Here is a 21,659-nt window from a genome sequence, read left to right as displayed (position 1 = left end):
CATTTAGAAAAAAAAAAAAAAAAACAAGTAGATCCGCTACCTTAATGGCTTCCTAATGTCAGCCCCATGGATATGAAGAGAGGTAAATGCAAGTACACACTCGTTAGACACATGGAGGGATAAACATCAAATCGTCAGTTCCTGAGAATCGATCCCTGAGCATTACGTCATAAATGTCATGCACCCACCAACTGTCCTACGCCAGAGATGTCATTCGCTACCTTAATGACTTCTTCTTTCACCCTTTAGTTAACAAAAAGATAAATCCGTTACCTCAATGACCCTCTATATCTGTGGGGCAGATACTAGAGGGAGGTAAATGCAAATACATCGACATTAGACGTATGGTGAAATAAACCCCAAGTTATTAGTTCTTAAGAATCGACTCTTTACCATTACGCCAAAGATGTCATGTATCAATCATCTGTGATACACCTTGAAAGCCCTCTTTCACCCTTTAGATGTGACAAAAGATAATTCACTCGCCCCCAACGCCCATGTCAATACATCTCTAAGCCAACATGGAAGAAATAAATTACAAATGGATACTAACCATTAGTGCAATGACTAAGGCATGGTAAAAGTCACGCTCAAACGTGCTAAATTTTGACCTCGGGACCTAATATAACAATACCTCATGCTTTAACCACCGCACCACCCTAAGAAACCCCTTCCACCCTTTAGAAAAAAAAAACTACAAGTTGACCTTAAAAATTAAATACAATAATTGTTTTTTTTCAAAGAATGTATAGTTTCTACAAATTTCTTTTCAGCATTAGTTATTCTTTTACTTTCCTAAGAAAATAGCACAATATTGTCCAAACATGGAAAACACTATAAAAGTAGGATCATCTCAATGATTTAATTTTCGTTTATATCTTATTTGATACATACAAACATGATACTTATGGTTGCATTTTAAATTCTCTATACACATCAGGATCCTATTCTTCTATTGTTGCTACTACGAGTTAACCAACTCGATACTTGGCATTGGGAGCATCATATTCTTCTTCGGTTGTCTACTTTTATTCTTTTCGGTGAGGAGGATGCTGTTTCAGCAATCTCGGTGTTCGATCGTATCTGTATCCACATTCGAATTAGAACGAGCTTTATATCAGCAAAGAGAGATTAAACATCGTAGAATATTAAACCTTATCGAGCTTCTCTCTGACTAGTCTGACTGTCCGGTTCATAGATGGCGCGGCAAAATATTCCTGCAATGAATCAAAGATACATGCATGTGAGATTTTGATATGTGCATAATTGACTATTGCTGGACAGAAGAACAAGCCAAATAATTGGAATGAACACGGTTTAGTTGATGATGACGACGATTGACAACATAGTATGAAGATTGGAAAGTGTAACAAATCTACATTAGTATCAATAGATGACTTCTTCTCATACCTTGTTAGAGGAGACATGGCTGGGAGGAGCCTCTCCAAGATGACAATTCCACCCTTCTTTAGCATACTCACTGTAGAGAAGAGAACATAGAACATCATAGAAGTCATCTACAATAAGTAAAATACGGGAAACAAAAATCTATCCTTGACAATTTATTACTGGTAGTTCCACAAATCCAGAAACAAAACTGAGTGTTCGGGGCCCGTCCCAGTTTTACAATTGCCTTTGAAACACTAATTTTCTACTGCAAACTTATAAACATACCTCTGCCTCGCTTGAAACTCTGACTTATTTGATGCTGATGAAGCCGGATCAAGCCAATGATGGTTGGAAGTTCCAATACTGTTAGGGTTGTTTAGTACTTGAGACTTTGATCCACCATTTCTTCCAGCTGCAGCTAACAAAGCATAGAAGGAAATTTCCTTGTGATACGAGTCCAATGAAACAATGTATTCTCTCTTAATCGCGGGAAGATTCTTGAAACAGAAACTCACATCCTATTCGGCCAAGGACTTCCTTCCTCCTGCCCTCCAGTTTCTCCATAACTTCCAAAAGAGACTCATACTGAGGTGCATATGACACCTGCAAAGGGTTACCTAGAAAAATGGAGTCATCCAGTTTCCGCTTTGCGAACCTGAAGCCATGAGATCTAATTAGAGAAGTCATATGACAACCAAACCACGATAAAAGGTAGGAAAGCCAGACATTAAAGTTAATTTTGTTCATTACCTCGCATTGCTAACCTGTGAGAATTTTATCCAATAAACATCAGTGAAAGGTTCACAATCTTCTGCATCCATGGGTTTGCACCTGAAAGACAAGAATAATTCAGCTAAAATGCAAAAGAACTGAGCAGCACATCAGTACCTACAATAGATATTACAAATTTCATCTTATTTCTAACAACATAACATCCTTAATCCCTCTTAGAATCTCAAAAGCACTATATTTACTATAATTTAGCTTAAGAAATCAAAGAATTGACCCTTAACAGTAGAGATTAATTAACATTCTATACTATAGCATGAAAAATAAATAAAGTTAAAAAAAACCCTCAGGATAAACAAAGTAGCTCAAATTTTATAAAAATGTTAAAAACATTCTTTTATGCCAGAAGTTACTCCTACAGTTAGCTCCCAGTCATCATCTCTATAGAATCAACATGAAATGAATAATGATTCAAAAGGTGAATCAGGACCATGACCTGTACACAGAATCAAGACTGAGGCATATAACCATTCAAAAATAGGGCAAGATCAAGAAACTGACTTACTCATCTATCTCCCCAAACGTGCCAAACAACTTGGACAGCTCGTCGCCACATCCTAATGCCGGCACGTTCCTCACAATCAGATATCTGCGGCATTCAAAGAGGAACAAACAAAGTCGAATTTTTAGACGACGCGATATTAAAACTAACACCAAGAGAGAAGAAGGTAGGGTTTGAAAGAACTGCTTGGTTTGGAATTGGAGGAGTAAGGAAACATATTTCCGCACCTGGATTCGTCGCAGACAGTATACACACGGACAGCGGGGAGATCGTCCCGGTAGCGTGGCATCGCCAGCGCTTTGTCCCGTATTCTAGAGAGTAACTGGGAGCTTCAGGAAGGATCGAGCTCCGACGGCGACTTCAACGGAGATCGGAGTGCGGCAGGCGAGAGGACTCGGGAGAAAAGGAAGGGATTGGGGATTTTTCAACTTTGATAAAAAAAAAACTGATGAACAGGTATGATATAAATAAATAGAATGAACAGGTCGGCCCCTGATTTTCCGGCCTAGTTGAGTCGGCTGAATCGTGGGCAGTTTCGGAAATCACGGCCGATTCAATGGTTCAATTCGGGTCGCGTAACAAACGAAAATTTTAGTTATACCCCCCAACTTTACCTAAATCTCAATTTGGCGCCCACATAATTTTTAGATTCATATCGCTTTCTTCATGACTATTATTACTATTAAGAGGCATTTGGTCGAAAGTTATTATTGATAATAATTATCTATTTAAGATTATATTATTTGATTCTATTTGATTCAAGTAATGAATGATTCTCATAGTGATAAAAAGTGAATATGTTCGTTCAAGCTTTTTTATTAATTCTTCCCAAGATCAATACGGAGAAAATAAATCACGGACGACTACTAATCTTTGAAATAATAACTAACACATAAGCGAGGCATTTACCTCAGCTTTATTAAAATTTAAACCTCAGACTTTATGGTGGCAATACTTCATGTGCTAATCACTAGACCGTTTCGAGGGGACAATGAATAATTCTCAAATAATGAAGTATGTCCGCTAGATTTATAAATGCTAAATTTGATATGGAATATGATAATCTTGAATGTATGACATTTTATGTAATTTTGGAGTTAAAAAAATTCCTTAAATTTTTTTTTCCCAAAATGAATATTTCAAAAGTTAAATCAAATAATATTAAATTATGTTTTATTCTTGATAATTTTAATTATATGATTATTAGATAATTAATTAAGATTATATATAATAATGTGAACTAAACATATCCTTAATATTTTTTTTATAATCATTAAAAAAAATTATTGGATGAGAAACTAATATGATTTATTTATTTTATTATTATTATTCGATTAGATGGATTAATGAATAAATAATATTATTGATGTCTAAAATTTCACTTATATTCTAATGATTTTAAAAGAAAAAGAAGAGAAAATTTACATCTCCCCCCAATTATAACTTAAACTTGGTATATAATCTCTATATCTTAAAAATTTTATTTTTACTTTCTAATCAAACATAATAGATATCAATTTACCTAATTGCTTCTTATATTTTTTTTAGTATAAAAAGTCAAAAAATAAGTATAATTCCTCTTAAATTCAACACATTACTAGAATATAATATATTTTCTATCAAATTGAGCTCAACTCATACTAGATTCTCTTTAAATAGTACTCAATTGGATGAAAAATATATTAAATTCTCTTTAAATAGTGTTGAATTTAGAAAGAATTATATTAAACGAGAAAAAAATTATGTTCATGATAGAAAATATATTCAATTCTATTTTAAAGTACTAAATTTAAGAAGAATTATACTTATTTTTAAACTTTTTACCTTAAAAATATGAGGACGATTAGCTAATGATGTTTACTTGAGAGAGTTAAACCAAATAAAATTTTACATAAAATAAAATTAAATTTTTTTAACATAAAAACTATATAGAAGGTTAAAGATGTGGTTGAAGATTTTTCTTCAATTTACTTTTAAAAGAACATAGATATTTGTTTAAGAAGATTCAACTCATCTCATCTTTTTTAATACATAAACATTTACTTTTAGGATTTTCATCTCTATTATATTAACTATTCTATAAGATTTGTTATCAATGATCTGATTAGAAAAACTAAGCATAGATAATTTGTCTATCAATGAGACATTCTTATTTGACTTGCATTTGGTTGATGTCTAATGGGCAAATTTAAACAAAATGAAAGAAACTTTAAAGCAAACTAACCAAAATACTAATTTTTGAATTGAATTACAGTTTAATTGAACATAAATGTTTCATTTTACAATAACATATAGGTTCACCATAATATATCAGATGTTGGATTTATATTCATGTAGCTGATCTCAAATAGTCACAAATAATGCCGCTTTAGCGATGATGACCAAGCCGACAAAAAGCTGCTATTCATCTTTTAATTTACAAACATCATGGGGAAGCAACAAGAGTTGACACTAACAAATTTTAGCCCAAGAGAAGAGAGCAAAAGTTCAATAAAACCATTTAGGTCTCAACTCTTCTTCCTTCTCTGTCAAGTCTTGATACTGGTACCACTCTTCACCTGCTTTACCAACAGGCATTGGAGGTCGTAGAAAGACCTCAACTGGCTTCGGCACATGCACAGCTAGATGCAGTTCCCCTGCCTGCTCTGAATCTGTCTCATGAGGAGTATATGTGCCGCCAATTGGTTCAACTACTATCCATCCCAAACCTGATATGGCGATGTCACAGGCAGGCCTGACCAAGGAGAAGGTTATAGATTCACTCATCAACTTAGATTTATCATGCCTGCTTTCATTAAAATCACAATTCAAGGCACAAATATCTAAAGCAATGCATTCAGAGTTTGTATTCATCCCAGGAGCCAGCTAAGGTAGTACCTCTGAATAAATGCTTTCACAAAGCAATGGAGAAAAGTAATTCAAAGGGTATGAAAATGATAAAGTATTTGTTCCAATAATCTTGGGCAGAAACATCTCTAATGGCAAAAGGAATGCATTTTTTGGATTTAAATGTTATTTTATTGCTCATGCTTTAATTGGATCATTCATGCTGTAAATATTCTTACTGTCAACAAACCAACACCTAAAACTGATCAAAATGCATTCCAAATTCGAGGCTATAAACATCGCTTCCAGCATATTGCATTCTGATAAAATCGTTAGTCTTTCCTTGCGTCTATGTATAAAAGCACTCCAACAAGAAAACTAAAGTGTACATAATAATTTCTACTACTCAATTGACTCAAACACTGACATTAATGAAAATTATTTCAGGATGAAAATTCTCTGATTTTTTTTTTCCTCTTGTTCTATAGTGTATATATATAAATCATTTCTATTAGATCTTCTATTTATATTGTATTATCTTACGACCAATTTTATTATAAATTGGGCGACAATATATTTGTAAAGTACCCGGATCTACATAATCTAGTTCGAGGGCTACAAAATAACTTGTATCTATATTTTTTTTCCTCTCATTATGCTCCAAGTAAACATGCCTTAAAATGTTGACATCAGTCAAAACTCCAGAAATCCAAGAATCCCATATCAGATTTTGTATTGTATAATCGCATCTTAGTTCACACCTTATGTATGATTAATGCTAATATTTATCTTAAACTACAGATCGATGGCTATCACATAATATAATGGAAATGTACCTTCTTGTATCTTCGAACTTTATATTCAGTTGCTTTACTATTTGAAGACCTATCCAAGATTCAGTTTTTTCTCTGTCTGTTGGAGGTGTCAATGTGATTCCAAGTTGTTCCTGCAAATCAAATGGCACGATTGAGAACGATCATTACCTGCAGGTGAATGTAAATTTCATCCTAGAAGAAATCTCAGAAAATAAGAAACAAGTTCAGGATGAACTTTCTTATAGGATGCGCAAAATATTATGTTCATCAACACTCCTAACTAGGTCCAATTTATGAGTAGCATGGCAATTCGAAGACCGTGAAGCTTAGGGGTAAATTGCAGTAAGACAAAGGCGAAGAGGGAGAAATTAAACATGAACATGGAGTCATCTGCAAATTTTTGGTTTACTACTGTGCATCATTAGGTCACTTATCCTATTAGTGTATTTGATCAGAAGACACCATTGATGATGTTCCTTATGTGCAGTGTGCAGATAGAGATAAAGGACAGTAACCTGAATACAAGAGATGAAAACTTTACACTGAAAACTTGATGGGTTAGTAATCACATACGTTGTAAAACTCATCTGCTACAACAGTTGAAACCATATGAACCTTTAGTTTCTTGGGTCCATAAAAGATCAGCCGTGTCTTTGGAAGAACCTGAATTTTCACACACAATTAGCCTTTGCAATAGGAAATCTATAAATATTACCAACACATCTGACAGACAACCTTGATAACATCAATTCGAACAAGGCCTCCCCAAAATAACGAATACCCATTTAAACCAACAGTTTCCTGACCAGTGGCTGTTTCATTTGAGGTAATCTGAATGCACAATCATTCAAAGAAATAACATGAATTGACTCTTCTGAAAAAAAATTCAGAAACAAGACAAATGGAAGATTAACATACAGGAAATGATTGTCCTTTTAGACGACTTTGAGGTGCAAGAGAAGGTAGATCATCAGAATGGACTACTGCTGCTTGTCGATGATGAAGGTGCACACCAGGTGTATCAAACAGATTCTGTAGAGATGAACATCTATTATTAGTACCATGATAGATCTGCTATAACATGATTGATGACGAAGTTTTAGAAGAATTTGATAGCATGTTTTCTGGTACATCTCAGAATTAAAAAGAAAGATAATATGGAAGTGACAAGTATAAACTTTTGCTAGTAACAGTTACCCCAACTAAAAAAACCACAATACCAATAATAGAAGGAAACTGCCACTAAAATGAATCACATAGCAAGCTTTTTCTTGAATAAAAAAACAGAACTAATAATTCATATAATTATTGTTCCACCATGTTTAATGATATGGTAATGCCCACACGAAGCTAACTTGTCTTTTCAAGAACTGTATCAACAGTTTGTTAAAATACCATTAGTTATCAGGATTTTGATTGGCTACATTCAAATCACATAATTATATCTGTTCTCTGCACAGAAATGCAGAGAGCAGCAATTAGAACACAGCATGCATAGAGCAGGCATATAATGAGAGCAATATGTAAGTTGTAGGTATTAAGTAATTGATTTTCGTAATAAGCAGAAACCTAATAGCTCTAGTAACTGAAACTAATCTGACAACGCACCCCTCCTCCTTGAAAGGCTTCAATTTGAATAGGCCCCAGTGTTGTCCCAGGAACAGCTGACTGCATTGGTTTGTACTTCCGAGCAGCTGCAGCAATTGGATCCCTTTTTGCCATTAGCTCTGCTTGAACAAGAGAGTGAATTTAGATGTACTGATCACCTAAATTGACTTACACATTATTAGGAGATCCAAACCCAAAAGTTAAAGTATAAATCTCACAACAAAGGACAAGGTACTCTATAAGCCTCCTCTATTAACAGAGATAAACATTTTAGTTTTTTATGACAGAGCATCGGAAAATACAAGTTGTACTATTCAGGATAAAGTATTTTGGAAGAGAATTTCAAAACAAGGAAAAATTATAATATAAAGGCAAGCTGCTTAATGCAGCCACGCCCTATTACATACACAAGAAGCATGTTGTATACATTTTCATGCAAAACCATTATTAATTTGTGTGTCCGTTACAAAAGCAAAACTATATCCAAACAACCTTTTTCTTGCTGAAGGAAAATTTTAAAGAAATAAAGCATACTAATCATGAAGCAAAATTTATAATGAAAAGGAACTAATGAAAGTTGCACTGTACCATTGAGAGAACCTGAGCTTTTAACATATAACTGTCAACTCAGCCCACAACAGAATGTCAAAGAAAAAAATTAGCATGAACAAGTTGACTTCCCCAAAATGCAGATAATCAACAGTTCATACTAGTCAAGGCGCAATAATAAGAAGAAATAAAAGATTGACTTTCATGTGGAAAAGGTGGCATGTCATGAAACTTACTGAGCAAAGCATTGATAAATGCAGACTTCCCTACATTTGCAGCACCCTGAAGTAGTTAATGCAAGTAATAAGATAAAGTAAGAACAACAAAAGTTTCAGACAATGAAAAAGTGCAAACAGAATATTATCATTGATTTGACAAAGTTTAACTAATACCTTTACACTGAAAGTCATTAGTTTATCCCAACTCCTAAATCAATTTATATTTAAAGGCACAAATGGCTTATCAGATGAACAGCCCTTTGTGGCTTCATCCAATGAGTAAATTCATAAGATGATGTTGTTCTGCTGTGCAATAGTGTCATTTCTTAATAAGTTGAATCTATAGCCTCAGAATTAAGAACCTAGAGGTTTTAATTAGATGGGCCAGGCCAAACACAGCCCAGGCCTATTCTGGACTGTGAGAAGTCAAATAGGCTGTGATGGCACAACCTGAATTAGTCTGTGGTCCAACCCAGCATGAATCAGGGCACAATGTAAGTCGGGCCAAGCTCAACATGGCTTGGGTCTACAAGCCATTTCCTTTTTTTTTAATATGTCTAGTTAAAAAATATTTAAAAAATAAAAACTTCAAGAAAATTAGAATATAGTTAAAATTAATATTTTTATTAAATATTATTTACTAAAATAGAGTTTATTTTGGCTAGCCAGATTTGGCCTGCAGACATGTTGGGCTTGATCCCCATGTTGGGTCTGGTCCGACTGGATTGGGCCGTGTCCCATCCCATTAACACCCTTAATCTAAAATGACTTTTTAAATGACTATTGACATTGGAAATCAACGACTTCCTTTTTGTTTTCCTCTCTTCTCATTTTCAGCAAACATATAGATAAGGTAATAGAAAATAAACTAGAAAGGAAATTAGAAAAGTGGACACTAGAAAATTATTCTAACAAGAAAAAAAAAATCAAATGTACAAAATCACGGAACTAGAGACAAGGGGAAACGAAAATTTACATATTGACATACAGTTATGCTGAACTGACATCAAATGACTTAATATATTCAAAGATGACAACAAAGTATTGCTTAGCACAGAAATTTTGGAACATGGATAAAGAACTTCACTCTCAAGTCAGTGTATATACTAACCAGAATATAGACATCTCGGCCCTGCAAAAATGGGGAAACAAAAAATTACCTTTATTAGTTGTGATTCCAAGAAAGGAAACGCAATGCATATACTGATATATTTGACAAAAGAAGATTATATGTATTTCTTTGATTATATACAGTTACATGGATAAGAATATTTGACATGTTTGGGTAGTTATAATGATTAAGCCACACCAATTTGATCTCAATAAATCATGAGATCCCCACATCATCAGACCCAACTATATACAGGATTAACCTGAACGCCTCTTGCTTAGCTAAGCAAGAAGTTGTATCAAAAACTAAAAGAAGGCACAGTCAAACCTAGCATGAAGCTTAGATGATGCAAGGGAAGAGCCACTTAAGTAACAAGTGGAAGGAAAATAACCTTTTTCTCCTTTTGAATCTCTGATATAACCCCAGTGATCCCCACCAAAGACTTTGAACTAGTTAGATGAACACTAACAACACTGCAATTGAGGGGATACATCTCAAGACTGGAGTGCTTCTAATTAAAAATATAAAAGAAGAAAGATCATACAGTAAATAGGTAAACTAGTAGCAAGGGACTAAGTTGTTGTAAAGGTACAAAGGCTCTCTTACTTGAGCTTCTTCTTAGTAGTAGCTTCAACAACCCAATCACCAATACAATTTAGATCAGTGCCTCTGGGCAGGAGGTCAACCTTCATATTAGAGAAAGAAAACTTGTCTCAAGTCATTATAAGAAAGTAGAAAGCAGTAAAAATTAAACTCTTCCAAAATACTACCTTAGTTATGACCAATATAATAGGGTTAGCACCAGCAAGATCACGTATTCGAGCCAAAAAGCTGCCATTGAAGTCAACAATATCAACCTACAGAAATTGAAGTATAAATAAAAATGACTTTCAGTGACACCATATAGTTATTGAGAATTTTGATTAAATAACTATTTAAACAGAACAGGGGAACTGAAAGTCATCCAGAAAGCATTCATTTAGGTAGAATGTCAGAAGTATTGTTGCTTTCTTTTTCTTTTTTTTTTTTAATGTCCACAAAGATATCATCTACTCATGGTGTTTGCAACATATTGAACATAATAGTATACCATGAAGCCAGCCTATGAACAAAATGTCATCAAGACCATCTATATAGAAAAAAGACAAGATTTAGCATAGCTAAATATGTAAATCCAGGCAAATCCTATGAGTTTACTAAAGAATAAAATTTTGACATCATGATATGAGCATAATATTACCATTTAGCAGCTCTGGAGTTTGTATAGAATGCTTTCTCAACATTTGACATATAATGGTTATCAAAGCAGATAGCTAAAAGTCAGTGGATAATGATGACTTACTAATTTAACAATAAGTACTTTCTCGTGTCGTAGATGAGAGAGCTTATCCCGTAACTCTTCAGCAGAAATGAATTGTTTGCCGCCGGGATAACCACCATGCCCACCCACAGCAGTTACCATGTGTCCATGAGACAAAAGCTTACATCTGCCACAGAGAACTGTTCTAAGTTGGTGGTGCCTCTTCTTCTGCATATAGTAAAAATGAAACGAAGTTAAACTTTCAACATAATGATTCTTCATCCTGATTAAGCATGATTACATATGTGAAAAATAAAAATCTCATGACTTATGCAATCATCTGAATTTTTGCATTGGATGTTACCATTACTAGAATTTCTTTGTGACAGAAAATAAGAGCATTGGAATGAAAACAACAGTGCCACTAAATCATTTATTAAACTTAATAAGAACCTAATTGCTGAACACATTAAATTGTTTAGATAAACACATCCATCTGATCTTTTTTCATTTATTAAACTGAATAAAGCCTAATTGATGAACACTAAATTCTTTAGATAAACAGATCGATCAGAAATTAAAATGATATCATGATTTATTAACAAAGATACATGAGGAACTGTATAACTATATCACGCTAGACCCAAGCAAGCTAAACTTTTTGGAAGTAAATCTACTTTAGTAATATTCTTGATCAACCAATCCAGTTTTTTTAAGACGAAAAGGGAGGCGACAAATTAATACCAATGCGAACCTGATTGGAATTCACGTGTTCATTGAAATAGAAAATTCAGTTTCTTTTTGGGAATTTAAAATCGAAAATCCAGCAGCGCACAAAACGTACCAACTCATAGGTCTCAGCGATGACATAACCGGGGGCATCGATCTCCGCGGTCTGGAGAGGAGCTCCGCAGCCGTAGCAGCAAGCGACGTTGTTAGGAAACTTGGCACCGACCCTCCTCTTCCTCCTCGACTTGTCCTGATTGTCCTTCTCCAAAACGAAAGCGGTCGCAGACGTAGCTTGCTGGCGCTCGAGGTAGACATCGCCGCGAGTAGGGGCAACGGCGCCGGTCCCTTTGGTCTCGACGGAGTCTTCCGGCGTCTGAGGAGAAGCCCTGCAGCAGATCGGGGTGGGCCGGCAGGGAGAGAGCGCTGGATCTAGGGTTTTGGAGAGGGAGCGGAAGGAGAGCTTGTGGGGATGGGAGAGGAGAGGCAGGAAGGAAGAGAAGGGAAGCGGGGTTGTTGCCATGCTCACCAGGAGGGAGCGTTGTGAGCCTACTTTATCTTGTTCGCTTTACAAACGGAGAACTCGGCGTGAAAATATGGAATTTAAAGAGACCGTGGCAAAATTCCAATAAATATTGACGTAAAAGTTTCGAGTTTATTTCATTTATTTATTTATTTTTAATATAGATATCCAACTCAACCCTGGAAGTGATTCGAGTTTATTTCATATTCTTTGGAGTAAAACCAGATGGAATTTTTTACGTTGAATGCCAGAAATCGAATGTAAAATGAAGGGTTGCCTATATACACATGTATCAAAAAATTCTCTTATCTTAATTGCTACCAATCTTCCCGTATTTTTCCTTTTCAGAGGGGAGAACGACCAATGGATTGAGACTTTGGCTGGAGCTATTTGAAATGACACTCTGGGCATCACCAAAACAGAAGAGAAAAAGGTGAAAAAGAAGCAGCAGGAAAACCAAGATAACAGCAGCAACTAATGAATCGCAAGGGTTTCATTGTTTTATGTCATCTGTATCGAAATTCTGGACCATACAAACTTGGAATGTGACCAGCAGCTGCAGGGCAAGGATGCCTTTGAAATGCCTCTGGATGATTCCCTCCACCTCCAGCGACAGCACCTGCTTTAGGTGATAAGAGATGAAAATCCAGGGGGAAGAAAAATCATTATGAATTATACAGCAGAAAGATGCAGGCATATTCAGCCAGTGGTGAATCAAAATCAGAAAGAAAAGGTATAAACTATTGCAGATGAACACACGGATGGCAGCAGAATTTACCTGGAATTCCAATTCCAGAACTACTACCGGTTGGCTGCTGTTGCTGTAATGGAATGTTGTCCACCTTGTTTGTCTTTGGTAGATACCGTTGCAAAAAAATAATCTGACACGGTAATTGTATACCTCTTGCAAAACCTGGGAGAGGCAGTTGGTACTGAAAGTTTCTGGGAATTGACATCTGCTGTGACATCATGTCATAGGAAGTGGGACCAATGGCATGATTGGAAACATTACGAGGAACAACATTCTCAGGCAAATTTTGAGGGACATTTAAATTTTGTTGAGAGCCAATATGCTTTATTTGCTGATTCCTGTTTGAGAGATGTTGCAACAACGGATGTAGAGTTCTAGTGTAATTAATGGTATGAGATGCTTTCATTCCCTGGCAATGATGCTTAAGAGCACAAGCACGGTCCAGGTTATGTGGTCTCTGTAAAGTAGCATCCAACACAGATATTCGTATGTCTCCCTTTGGAATACCAGTTAGCAATTTATCTTTGAGATGTTCCACATTTATTTTGGAAACTAGCTCCTTATTTTTACTTGTATCGACAAAGGGCAAATGATCTGAGATCACCGGTTCCAAAATGTCACTCTCAATAATCAAACTATCCTCATCTGGCAAGTGGAATTCCAAATTTTTTTCTTCAAGACCAGCCTTGCTAAGAGGTGCAATGTCAATTTGACGAACAAACTTCTTCAGCTGACAATTGCCAGACCTAGAACAGAAACTAGCATCTGATTTTGGAAATGGCAATCCAACCGATGATAGCAAGGCATCAATGTTGGTTTCATCATCTATCACTGCTCTTCTTGTAGAAACTGGAGCTTGAGCAAATAGGAGCTCGTTCATAAAATTGGCTCCAAATAACGCTTCAAGGATCATGGACTTCTCAGAGCTGAATATTATCTCAGCAGTGTTTTTATCAGGAATTGCTAGATAAGAAGGAAAACTTTTATCAGTTAAAGACAATTTATCCAAGAATTCAACATCTACGCCAGTTCCAAATGGCATCTCCTTCTCCTTCTTGGCCTCCTTTCGTAATAGAGAAAGAAGATGTTGTGATGCTTCATCATCAATATCAGATTTTAGATGTTTCATGTTTTCGTCTGTGACTATCCCAGGTCTGTGCACAACATGCTGCAGATTTGACCTGCCTTCTAAGTCAGCTAAGATGGACTGCTCAAGCTCCTCACATGTAAGTACAACATGATTTTGATCTGGCTTATCAATTTGATGAAATTGTTCAGCGACCTCAACCATCAAAGCAGTTGTAGGAGATGCATCAAATTTATGTCTAGCATTGTTACAAGTGATACTGCCTGGTTCCAAATGATTAAATAATTTGTCATGAGAAACTATTGAAGTTGAAGAGCCAACTTTACCCTTATTAGTGATTAAAGAAAGTAAATTCTTCGATGACAAATCTTCAGAAAGCTTGTTTTCTGTGTACAAATAAACAAAGTCATCGTAACACTCAAGTAAAACAAAAAACTTCTACATGTTCTTTTCCAGCTTTACCTTCAACAGACCAACTCGAAAACTTGGAAGATTCAGAAAGTGAAGGCGTCCATGGTTCTTCATCCATGTTAAAACCCTGGAAAATAGAAAAGCAATTTGGTCACTAAAGCTCCTTAGTATTTTAAACTATTGGAAAAGGTACATAGAATTTAACAGCAGAATGAGTGACCATAATTCGTAAAATTCAGACAAAATAAAATATAGATAAAAAAGAAAAGAAAAGGTGCATAGATTTTTGGCAGCTCCATAATCTACTACAAATTATACATGACTCTGGTCATTCCATCAGAGCTCGTTTTTTAATCCTGCATACCAACCCCCAACTTTAATTATGTCATGTTGACATGTTGATAATGTTAATTTCATTAAGCTTTATCCACAAAAAGATTTAAGAAAAAGAAAAGACATAAGAGACAAACCTTTAAGAATATTAGCTTATTCACCACATTGAATTTGGACAATCGGATTAGCAAAGCATACAAGCAAAGAGAACAGCATTTAGTAAGCACATATCTTGTTGAAATTCACTATGTGAATTAAATGAATACTGGTTGATTGTTTCTTCCCTAGCTTAAATTTTGGGATGTGGTTCATGAATCAAACTTAACAAGGTACCGAAATAGGAAGCCCTGAGTTGCAAAATTTCCCAATGTCGAAAACTACAAACCATGTCATAAATTTAATGAATCCAGGAGTTCAACTTGATCTAGTTCAGGCCCTCCACCGCACATTGAAAATGTAAATAGAGAGAACATTTTTCTTATAGCTAGGATTTTCAGATGTGATAGTCAATCAAACATGATAGCGTATGCTTAAAAGTTAAAATTATAACAGGGAAGAGGAGAGTTCAGAGAATAGAAATTGAACTAGTTTACATGAAGATACTTACTGCAGCAGAAGTGGCAGAGCTGCTAGAAGTGTGTAGAGAACCACCAAGCAACCTTTCCAATATGGAAACAGAATTGTCAACAAATGAATTTGTACCCTCAAACTCAATTTTTTCCATGTCGGAAACATTATTCTTTATGACTCCTCCCTGAACCATATTGACATTCTCAAGGGCAGAGGTTTTGGAAGAGAAGTTTCCAACAATTTTTTTCACACTATCATCAGAGATGATGTCTAATGAATGAAACTTTTCTTGATCATCATGTATGCTATCTAGATGCTCACTGCTAACAGTATCAGTAATAGGGGCCTGAAATAGTACATAAAGCATTTGGAAAATATAAGCATAGCAATCAATGAAAGCAAATGAAATTTTAGCTTTGATCTGATTGAGTGAATGTACACTTAGTTGTTCATCTTTTGAATAAAACATAATTTTGTTCCACATAATTTAGCTCAAGCGTGAGTTTGTGTTGGAAACATCTTAAAAAGTTTAGTAATTTATTGTTTCAAGATGAAATAATTATTGCAAGAACTTTATAAAAGGATCAAATTGATTAAAATAAGAAAAGTGCTGACGCATTATGAGTTTCATTAAATTTAAGGTGAGTTATTTCCTTGAGGTGAAATCACAAACAGCACACTTGAGCTATGTTGACTAAAATAGTCTGTTGATTTACATGGTGTCAGATGCATTGAAATATTTTAAAAAAATACAGAGGAAACTGGAATAAAAAATTTCGGAGGCCAAGTTGAGAACATGTTGAAACAATAGAACTAAAATAAAATAAGCCCTCATATTTTTTTTCACCAATCACTATTCTGACTACTAATTTTCTTTATCATTACCCATAAAATTGCTATCTCACATAAGCCATTATGCATTTTAGGAGACCCTTAGCTTCTTTCTCTGTAGAGCTCACAAGATGGATATAAGAACTAAAATGAAATAAACCCTTATATATCTTTTCCACTGATCACTATTTTGACTACTCATTTTTTTAGCATTACAACAAAAATACCTCACATAAACCATTATACATTTTAGAAGACCCTTATCTTCTTTCTCTGTAGACCTCGCAAGATGGACATAAACTCAGGAGCAGACAGACAGATCATGCCGAAGTGACGAAAACAAGTTTGTATTACCTCCAATGCAAAGGAAAGAGATTGAGCAGGGAGGACTTTGTCCAGTGGCATAGTGGCAAAGCCAGGTGGTACAAGTGGTCGCGGTAGAGGAGTGTGTGTAGAAACTCTAGAAGATTCAATCTGAGACTTTGAAGGCACTTCTTCTTCATCAGCTTTGCCAAATATGTTCTTCTTATCAGCAGAACTATCAAGTAATGAAACAATACCAGCATCAAGATTTTGTTTGTGGTTATCAGGAATCTGTTTTTGCTTCTCTTGCAGTGCTTTCTGTTGTTCCTTTCTTATAAGCTCAAAGGATTCTGGTTTGGCATAAAAATGCAGAATACAGAACCAAGAAAAGGAGAAAAAAAGAAATAAAAAGTAAGAGTACTGAACTGAATCCTAAATAATGCTAGTAATGTCAAGATGGACCGCTTATTCACAAGTATAGCAGCACACCTCTTCTCCTCCATTCTTCTGTTCTGACCTCATTTGAATATCCATTTGTTCCAAAAGTTTCGTCATTACATAAATCTTTACTGTCCTTTCCTTGAAAATGTAATGCCTGAAGAAAAATCCAGAATTTAACAAAACACACTCAAAACATATTATAATATTGACAGTAATAACATGACAAGATCTTTGTGGCAGTAAAGAAATATAGGTGCGCTCGCATTCAACTGTTTTGTCACCTTATAAGGTTGTTGGGGCTGATAGGATTCAGGAGTCTTATTGAGTTGAAATTGGTTGGCTACTCTAGATTTTTCCATTACAGGTTCTTCAGAACCTGAAGGTCTCTGATAGGTACCAGTTGCGAGTAGTCCATCATGTTCAGCATGTTGAGCATAATGTCTAGATTGTGTTCCAACACATTTATAATTATCTGTAATTCAAAATAAATGGAAATGTCAGTCAGAATATAGTGTGACCAACAAAAGACATGCATCACGACAGTCAATGGTACTAAGTAAAATCTATACTTAGTTTAGATCAGAATCTCTGAAAGCAAAACCTCTCTATGTTCATGGCATAAAAATGAGTAAAGAGGAAGGGAGGAGAGGGAAGAAACTACATGTCCTTCAGTTTCACAATGCTATGTGAGACTTCTTAAGCATGCTTAAATATCAAGGTCCCTCACTTAATAACCAAGGTACTTTGGGTTCAATTAAATTCCCTTATGGGCTTTAACCATGAGAGCATAAACATACATTAATATACTGGTACTTAAAATAACCCAGATAATCACCCATTGACATGATTTACCATGTCTTAAACATGAAAAACTCAGCTTCCAGCCTTTTTTAGATCTCTATAAATTTAGCCAAATTCGGTACTAGCATTAAATCTAGACCTAGTGGACACATTGGAAATTGTTTAAACATCCAAGATGGAAGCATGAATTCTTTTGGTGCAACAGCTTCTATTCCTGGCTGTGTTTCTACAAGATGGTGAAAGAAATGGCATCAGAGACAAAAACCTCAGCTTCATCTAGCCTTGCAATATTTGGAGTAGAATTAAAATCTATACATCTAGGATGCTGAGTTTTGTTAAAAAAAATCTCAAGGGTGTAACTCAAGATTAGCAAAAGCTATGTTTACCTTGTGATACTGCAAATAATACGGTGACAGGTAGAATTTAGGAATGCAATATTTATTTTCAACACGTCAAGGAAAGCAAGTAGTAGTATCCACTGATAGCAGGACAACCAAATCGATTATAGCTTCATTAGCATTGGTACATCTCTAGGTGAAACAAAAGCAATCATACATATTCAATCATAGCAAGAAAGACAAATTGATTATCTTTCCATTGAGCTTTATTGTATTACGACATCTCTAGATGAACAAAGCAACCAACTATCCTTTCAACTAATTCAGGCTTCATTTTTCCCCTTTTTAATCTTATACAGGAGAAACACTCAACTATTAGAGTAAGAAAATATTTCGTAAGTCTAGAAATTTTAGCTTCTGAAAAAATTAATGGTGGTGGAGAGGACTATGGTATGATAGAACAAGCCTTGAATATTTGTTTCACGGTTTGATTCGAAATCTCCATCTCTGATGTTTAATTCAGATGATCGTGCATCCCACCGCCCAGAGCTTCCCCGATACAAACTAACTGTGCTGTTTGGCCTAGTCTGTGGCAGTGACGTGTAATCACTGTTCTTTGCACTATGAAAGATCGAAACTCCAGAACCTCTTTGCCTCTCATTTAGAGCAATAAATGTTTCATCCAATTTACTGTTTTGACAAAACGTAGAGTTAAAGTTTAAACAAAATCATTCAAGAGACAAGTTAAATAAAGACTTGATGTGGATTTCCACAATGCAGTACCTCAAGACTGAAGAGTCGAATCCACTGGGCAATTTGCTGCAGAGGTTGCTAAAAAATAAAAGCTCGTCTCTTGTATAGGATACTTTAGTGTTCCTAAGACACAATAAAAGAAGGCAAAGCATAAGTGACCAGCTAACAACCCATATATGCGGCCACGAGCAAAGAAATGTGCTCGCCTTTGAGATTCAAAACCTCTTGCAAGTAACGGATCCTCATTCTCCGAACTCATTCCAGCAGTTGCAATGAAGAAAGAAGCGAATCAACTAAAAAAGAATCAGTGCCTCGGTTTCTATATTGTCAAACCTCGGGATAGTTTACCTAACTATTATCCTTCACCTAGATTAATCTGCGACAAAAACAGCTCAAATCGCTTGCAAGAAGCCAGCAACGCCAACTAAGTAAAAGATTTTCTGTACAGTTCCCTGTCGAAACTAGAAAAAAAATAAAAAGAATCATCCTCAGATAGCATATAAGGCTTTTATTCACCTAAAGATCAACAGAAAACCGAAAGACATCGACATTAAAATTAACGCAAAGAAAAAAGTACTTGTGAACCAATCTAAGTTGAAGAATCTATGGATTCCGATGGCAAATGAAATGCCAACATGGTTAAAATAAATCAGATAAGAACTTAAAAATCCTTGTCAGCTTGAAGATTTAGTAGCTTACAATGGGATCAGAGAGCGACGAGAGACGTCGACGACGATCGGTGGGAAGGGTTCCGGCCACAAAGACCACCGAATCAAGGCAGAGAGAAAGAGAGAGGTTTTTGGCTCTTCGTCTCTGTTATATGAAAGAGAGGGGAAAGAATAAGAAAACAAATTAACCCGCAACAATACCTGCGGGGACCGCCTTGCGCTGATACCCATTGAGTTGCGCCGATTTTCTGGGTTACGTGGAATAGGCAACTGCGCTTCCAACGACTCATATGCGCGTATAGTGTAATGGTCTCTTGCATGACGTCCAATGACGTCATTGGGAAGTATTTGTGTGTTCCTTACTTTAGACATCATATTTGATATAATTCTTGAATATTCTATTTTTTATCCATAATTTAATTATGGACCTACATTTAAATTTATTAATATTTTTATATAATAATTATTATATTTAAAATTAATATTTGATAGATTATTTTTAAAAAAAAATAGTATCTAATTAATATATATAAAAAATTATGATTTTATTTTTAATTTTTATTACATAATTATTCATGTGTAAATATATTTTAAAAATATTATAAAATCACAAACAATTACTATGTTTTATTTAAAACAAACAAGGACACTTAATTGAAAATATAATATTACTAGACTTTTAACTTTCAGAATTACTATATTATTCTCATAAATACTCAATTAATACATTTCGAAGGGCAATATGAATTTCTTTATCTTTGATTTATCTGTATCGATCTAAAAACTCTTCAAATTGAGTACTATCATTTACTATGGGATCAATATCTTGAGTCGGCATCTCAAAGTATTTCATGATTGGTGCATTTAATTCTCGTTCATCTTCAATTATCATATTATACATAATAATACATGATGTCAGTATATCATGTAAAATATTTTTCTGCCAAAAACGTGAAGGTCGTGTAATAATTGCAAAGCATGATTGGAACAGGCCAAATGCTCACTCAACATCTTTTCTACATGCTTCTTGCTTCATTGCAAATAATTTATTCTTTCAACCTTGTGGAGCATGAATTGTTTGAACATGTGTTGATCATTTTGGATATATACCATCAGCTAAATAGCAACTCATATTGTACTTTTTTTTTTAATAACATAACCAATAGGAATAGTAATACCTTCAACGAGATTACCAAAAAGATGAGAAGACTCAACATATTAATATCATTATTCGATTCTACCAATCCAAAATACATATGTCAAATCCACATATCATAATCAGTTATAACTTCTAAAATAATTATTGACTTTCCAACCAAAATATTGTCCTACCCATATTGTTGGACAATTTTCTACCTCCGGTGGATGTAATCTAGGCTACCTAACATATCTGGAAAATATTGTTGCTCACCAATCAGAAGTAGCCTAGCAACATCATCAACATTTGGAGATTGTAGGCACTACCCTCTAAAAACTTCAACAATAGCACAATAAAATCGTTTCACACTTTCAATGGAAGTTGATTCCCCTATTTTAATGTACTCATCAATAGCATATGTTGGGATACCATACGCCAATATCCAAAATGTAGTTGTTATTTTTTACAAGTTTGACAAACCAAGTCTTCCAAGCTCATCTCTTCTTTGTATAAAATAGTTGTCATGATTACTAACATCATCACAGATACGCATAAATAAATTATGTCCCATTTAGAATCTTCTTGGAAACATTGCATCATTATATAATGCATTTTCGGTGAAATAACCATTGAATATATTGCTATCAGCAACTTCATGATTACGATTGATTATGTTGTGACCAGGAATTGAGCTCCGATGCATGCTTTAGTTGTTTTCTTCGTTGAGATAATTCAAGATAATTTGATTGTTAGTCGAAATCACCCGAGCAATAAGTTGTTGCCTTGCACCAAAAATTTTCGCATAGCTATCATCATCCAAGCTTGAAGATGATAAAGTTAATGAACCATCATTGTTGTCATCCATTTTTTGAGATAAT

At 34.9% G+C, this 21,659-nt stretch overlaps 2 protein-coding genes across 7 annotated transcripts; both read right to left on the bottom strand.

The window, feature by feature from the left end:
* Positions 1–825: 825 nt before the first annotated feature.
* Positions 826–3,110, bottom strand: LOC122040156 (RNA-binding protein 48-like). Of its 2 annotated transcripts, none has more exons than XM_042599499.1 (8): positions 2,908–3,110; positions 2,684–2,767; positions 2,140–2,220; positions 1,905–2,044; positions 1,675–1,807; positions 1,411–1,480; positions 1,155–1,217; positions 826–1,083 (listed from the first exon to the last, which is right to left on the bottom strand). In XM_042599499.1, exons 1-8 carry the CDS (start codon positions 2,967–2,969, stop codon positions 1,003–1,005), a joined length of 714 nt encoding a protein of 237 aa, XP_042455433.1. In that variant the 5' UTR covers positions 2,970–3,110; the 3' UTR covers positions 826–1,002. The 2 variants fall into 2 exon arrangements, with proteins under 2 accessions (XP_042455433.1, XP_042455434.1); XM_042599500.1 differs by having other exon boundaries at positions 1,675–1,801.
* A 1,866-nt stretch (positions 3,111–4,976) lies between these two features.
* Positions 4,977–19,797, bottom strand: LOC122042740 (putative nitric oxide synthase). Of its 5 annotated transcripts, XR_006129342.1 has the most exons (23): positions 19,675–19,797; positions 19,342–19,436; positions 19,182–19,268; positions 19,006–19,098; positions 18,689–18,912; positions 17,365–17,555; positions 17,132–17,237; positions 16,694–16,992; positions 15,546–15,854; positions 14,657–14,732; positions 13,135–14,580; positions 11,952–12,975; positions 11,150–11,335; positions 10,578–10,664; positions 10,414–10,493; positions 10,199–10,280; positions 9,808–9,828; positions 7,930–8,760; positions 7,240–7,353; positions 7,057–7,152; positions 6,895–6,984; positions 6,343–6,452; positions 4,977–5,414 (listed from the first exon to the last, which is right to left on the bottom strand). XR_006129342.1 is itself a non-coding variant. In XM_042603037.1 (13 exons), the coding sequence occupies exons 1-13, from the start codon at positions 12,354–12,356 to the stop codon at positions 5,168–5,170; spliced, it is 1,683 nt and encodes a 560-aa protein (XP_042458971.1). In that variant the 5' UTR covers positions 12,357–12,435; the 3' UTR covers positions 4,977–5,167. The 5 variants fall into 5 exon arrangements, 1 of the variants encoding a protein (XP_042458971.1); XR_006129343.1 differs by having other exon boundaries at positions 13,135–14,457; positions 19,182–19,436; XR_006129344.1 differs by lacking the exon at positions 19,182–19,268 and having other exon boundaries at positions 7,930–9,828; positions 19,324–19,436.
* Between the last annotated feature and the right edge of the window lie 1,862 nt (positions 19,798–21,659).

This window comes from Zingiber officinale, chromosome 2A (assembly GCF_018446385.1).
Source record: "Zingiber officinale cultivar Zhangliang chromosome 2A, Zo_v1.1, whole genome shotgun sequence".
Classification (NCBI taxonomy): Eukaryota; Viridiplantae; Streptophyta; class Magnoliopsida; order Zingiberales; family Zingiberaceae; genus Zingiber; species Zingiber officinale.
Note: the sequence above shows the minus strand (reverse complement) of the source record. Positions and strands in the feature narration are given on the sequence as shown.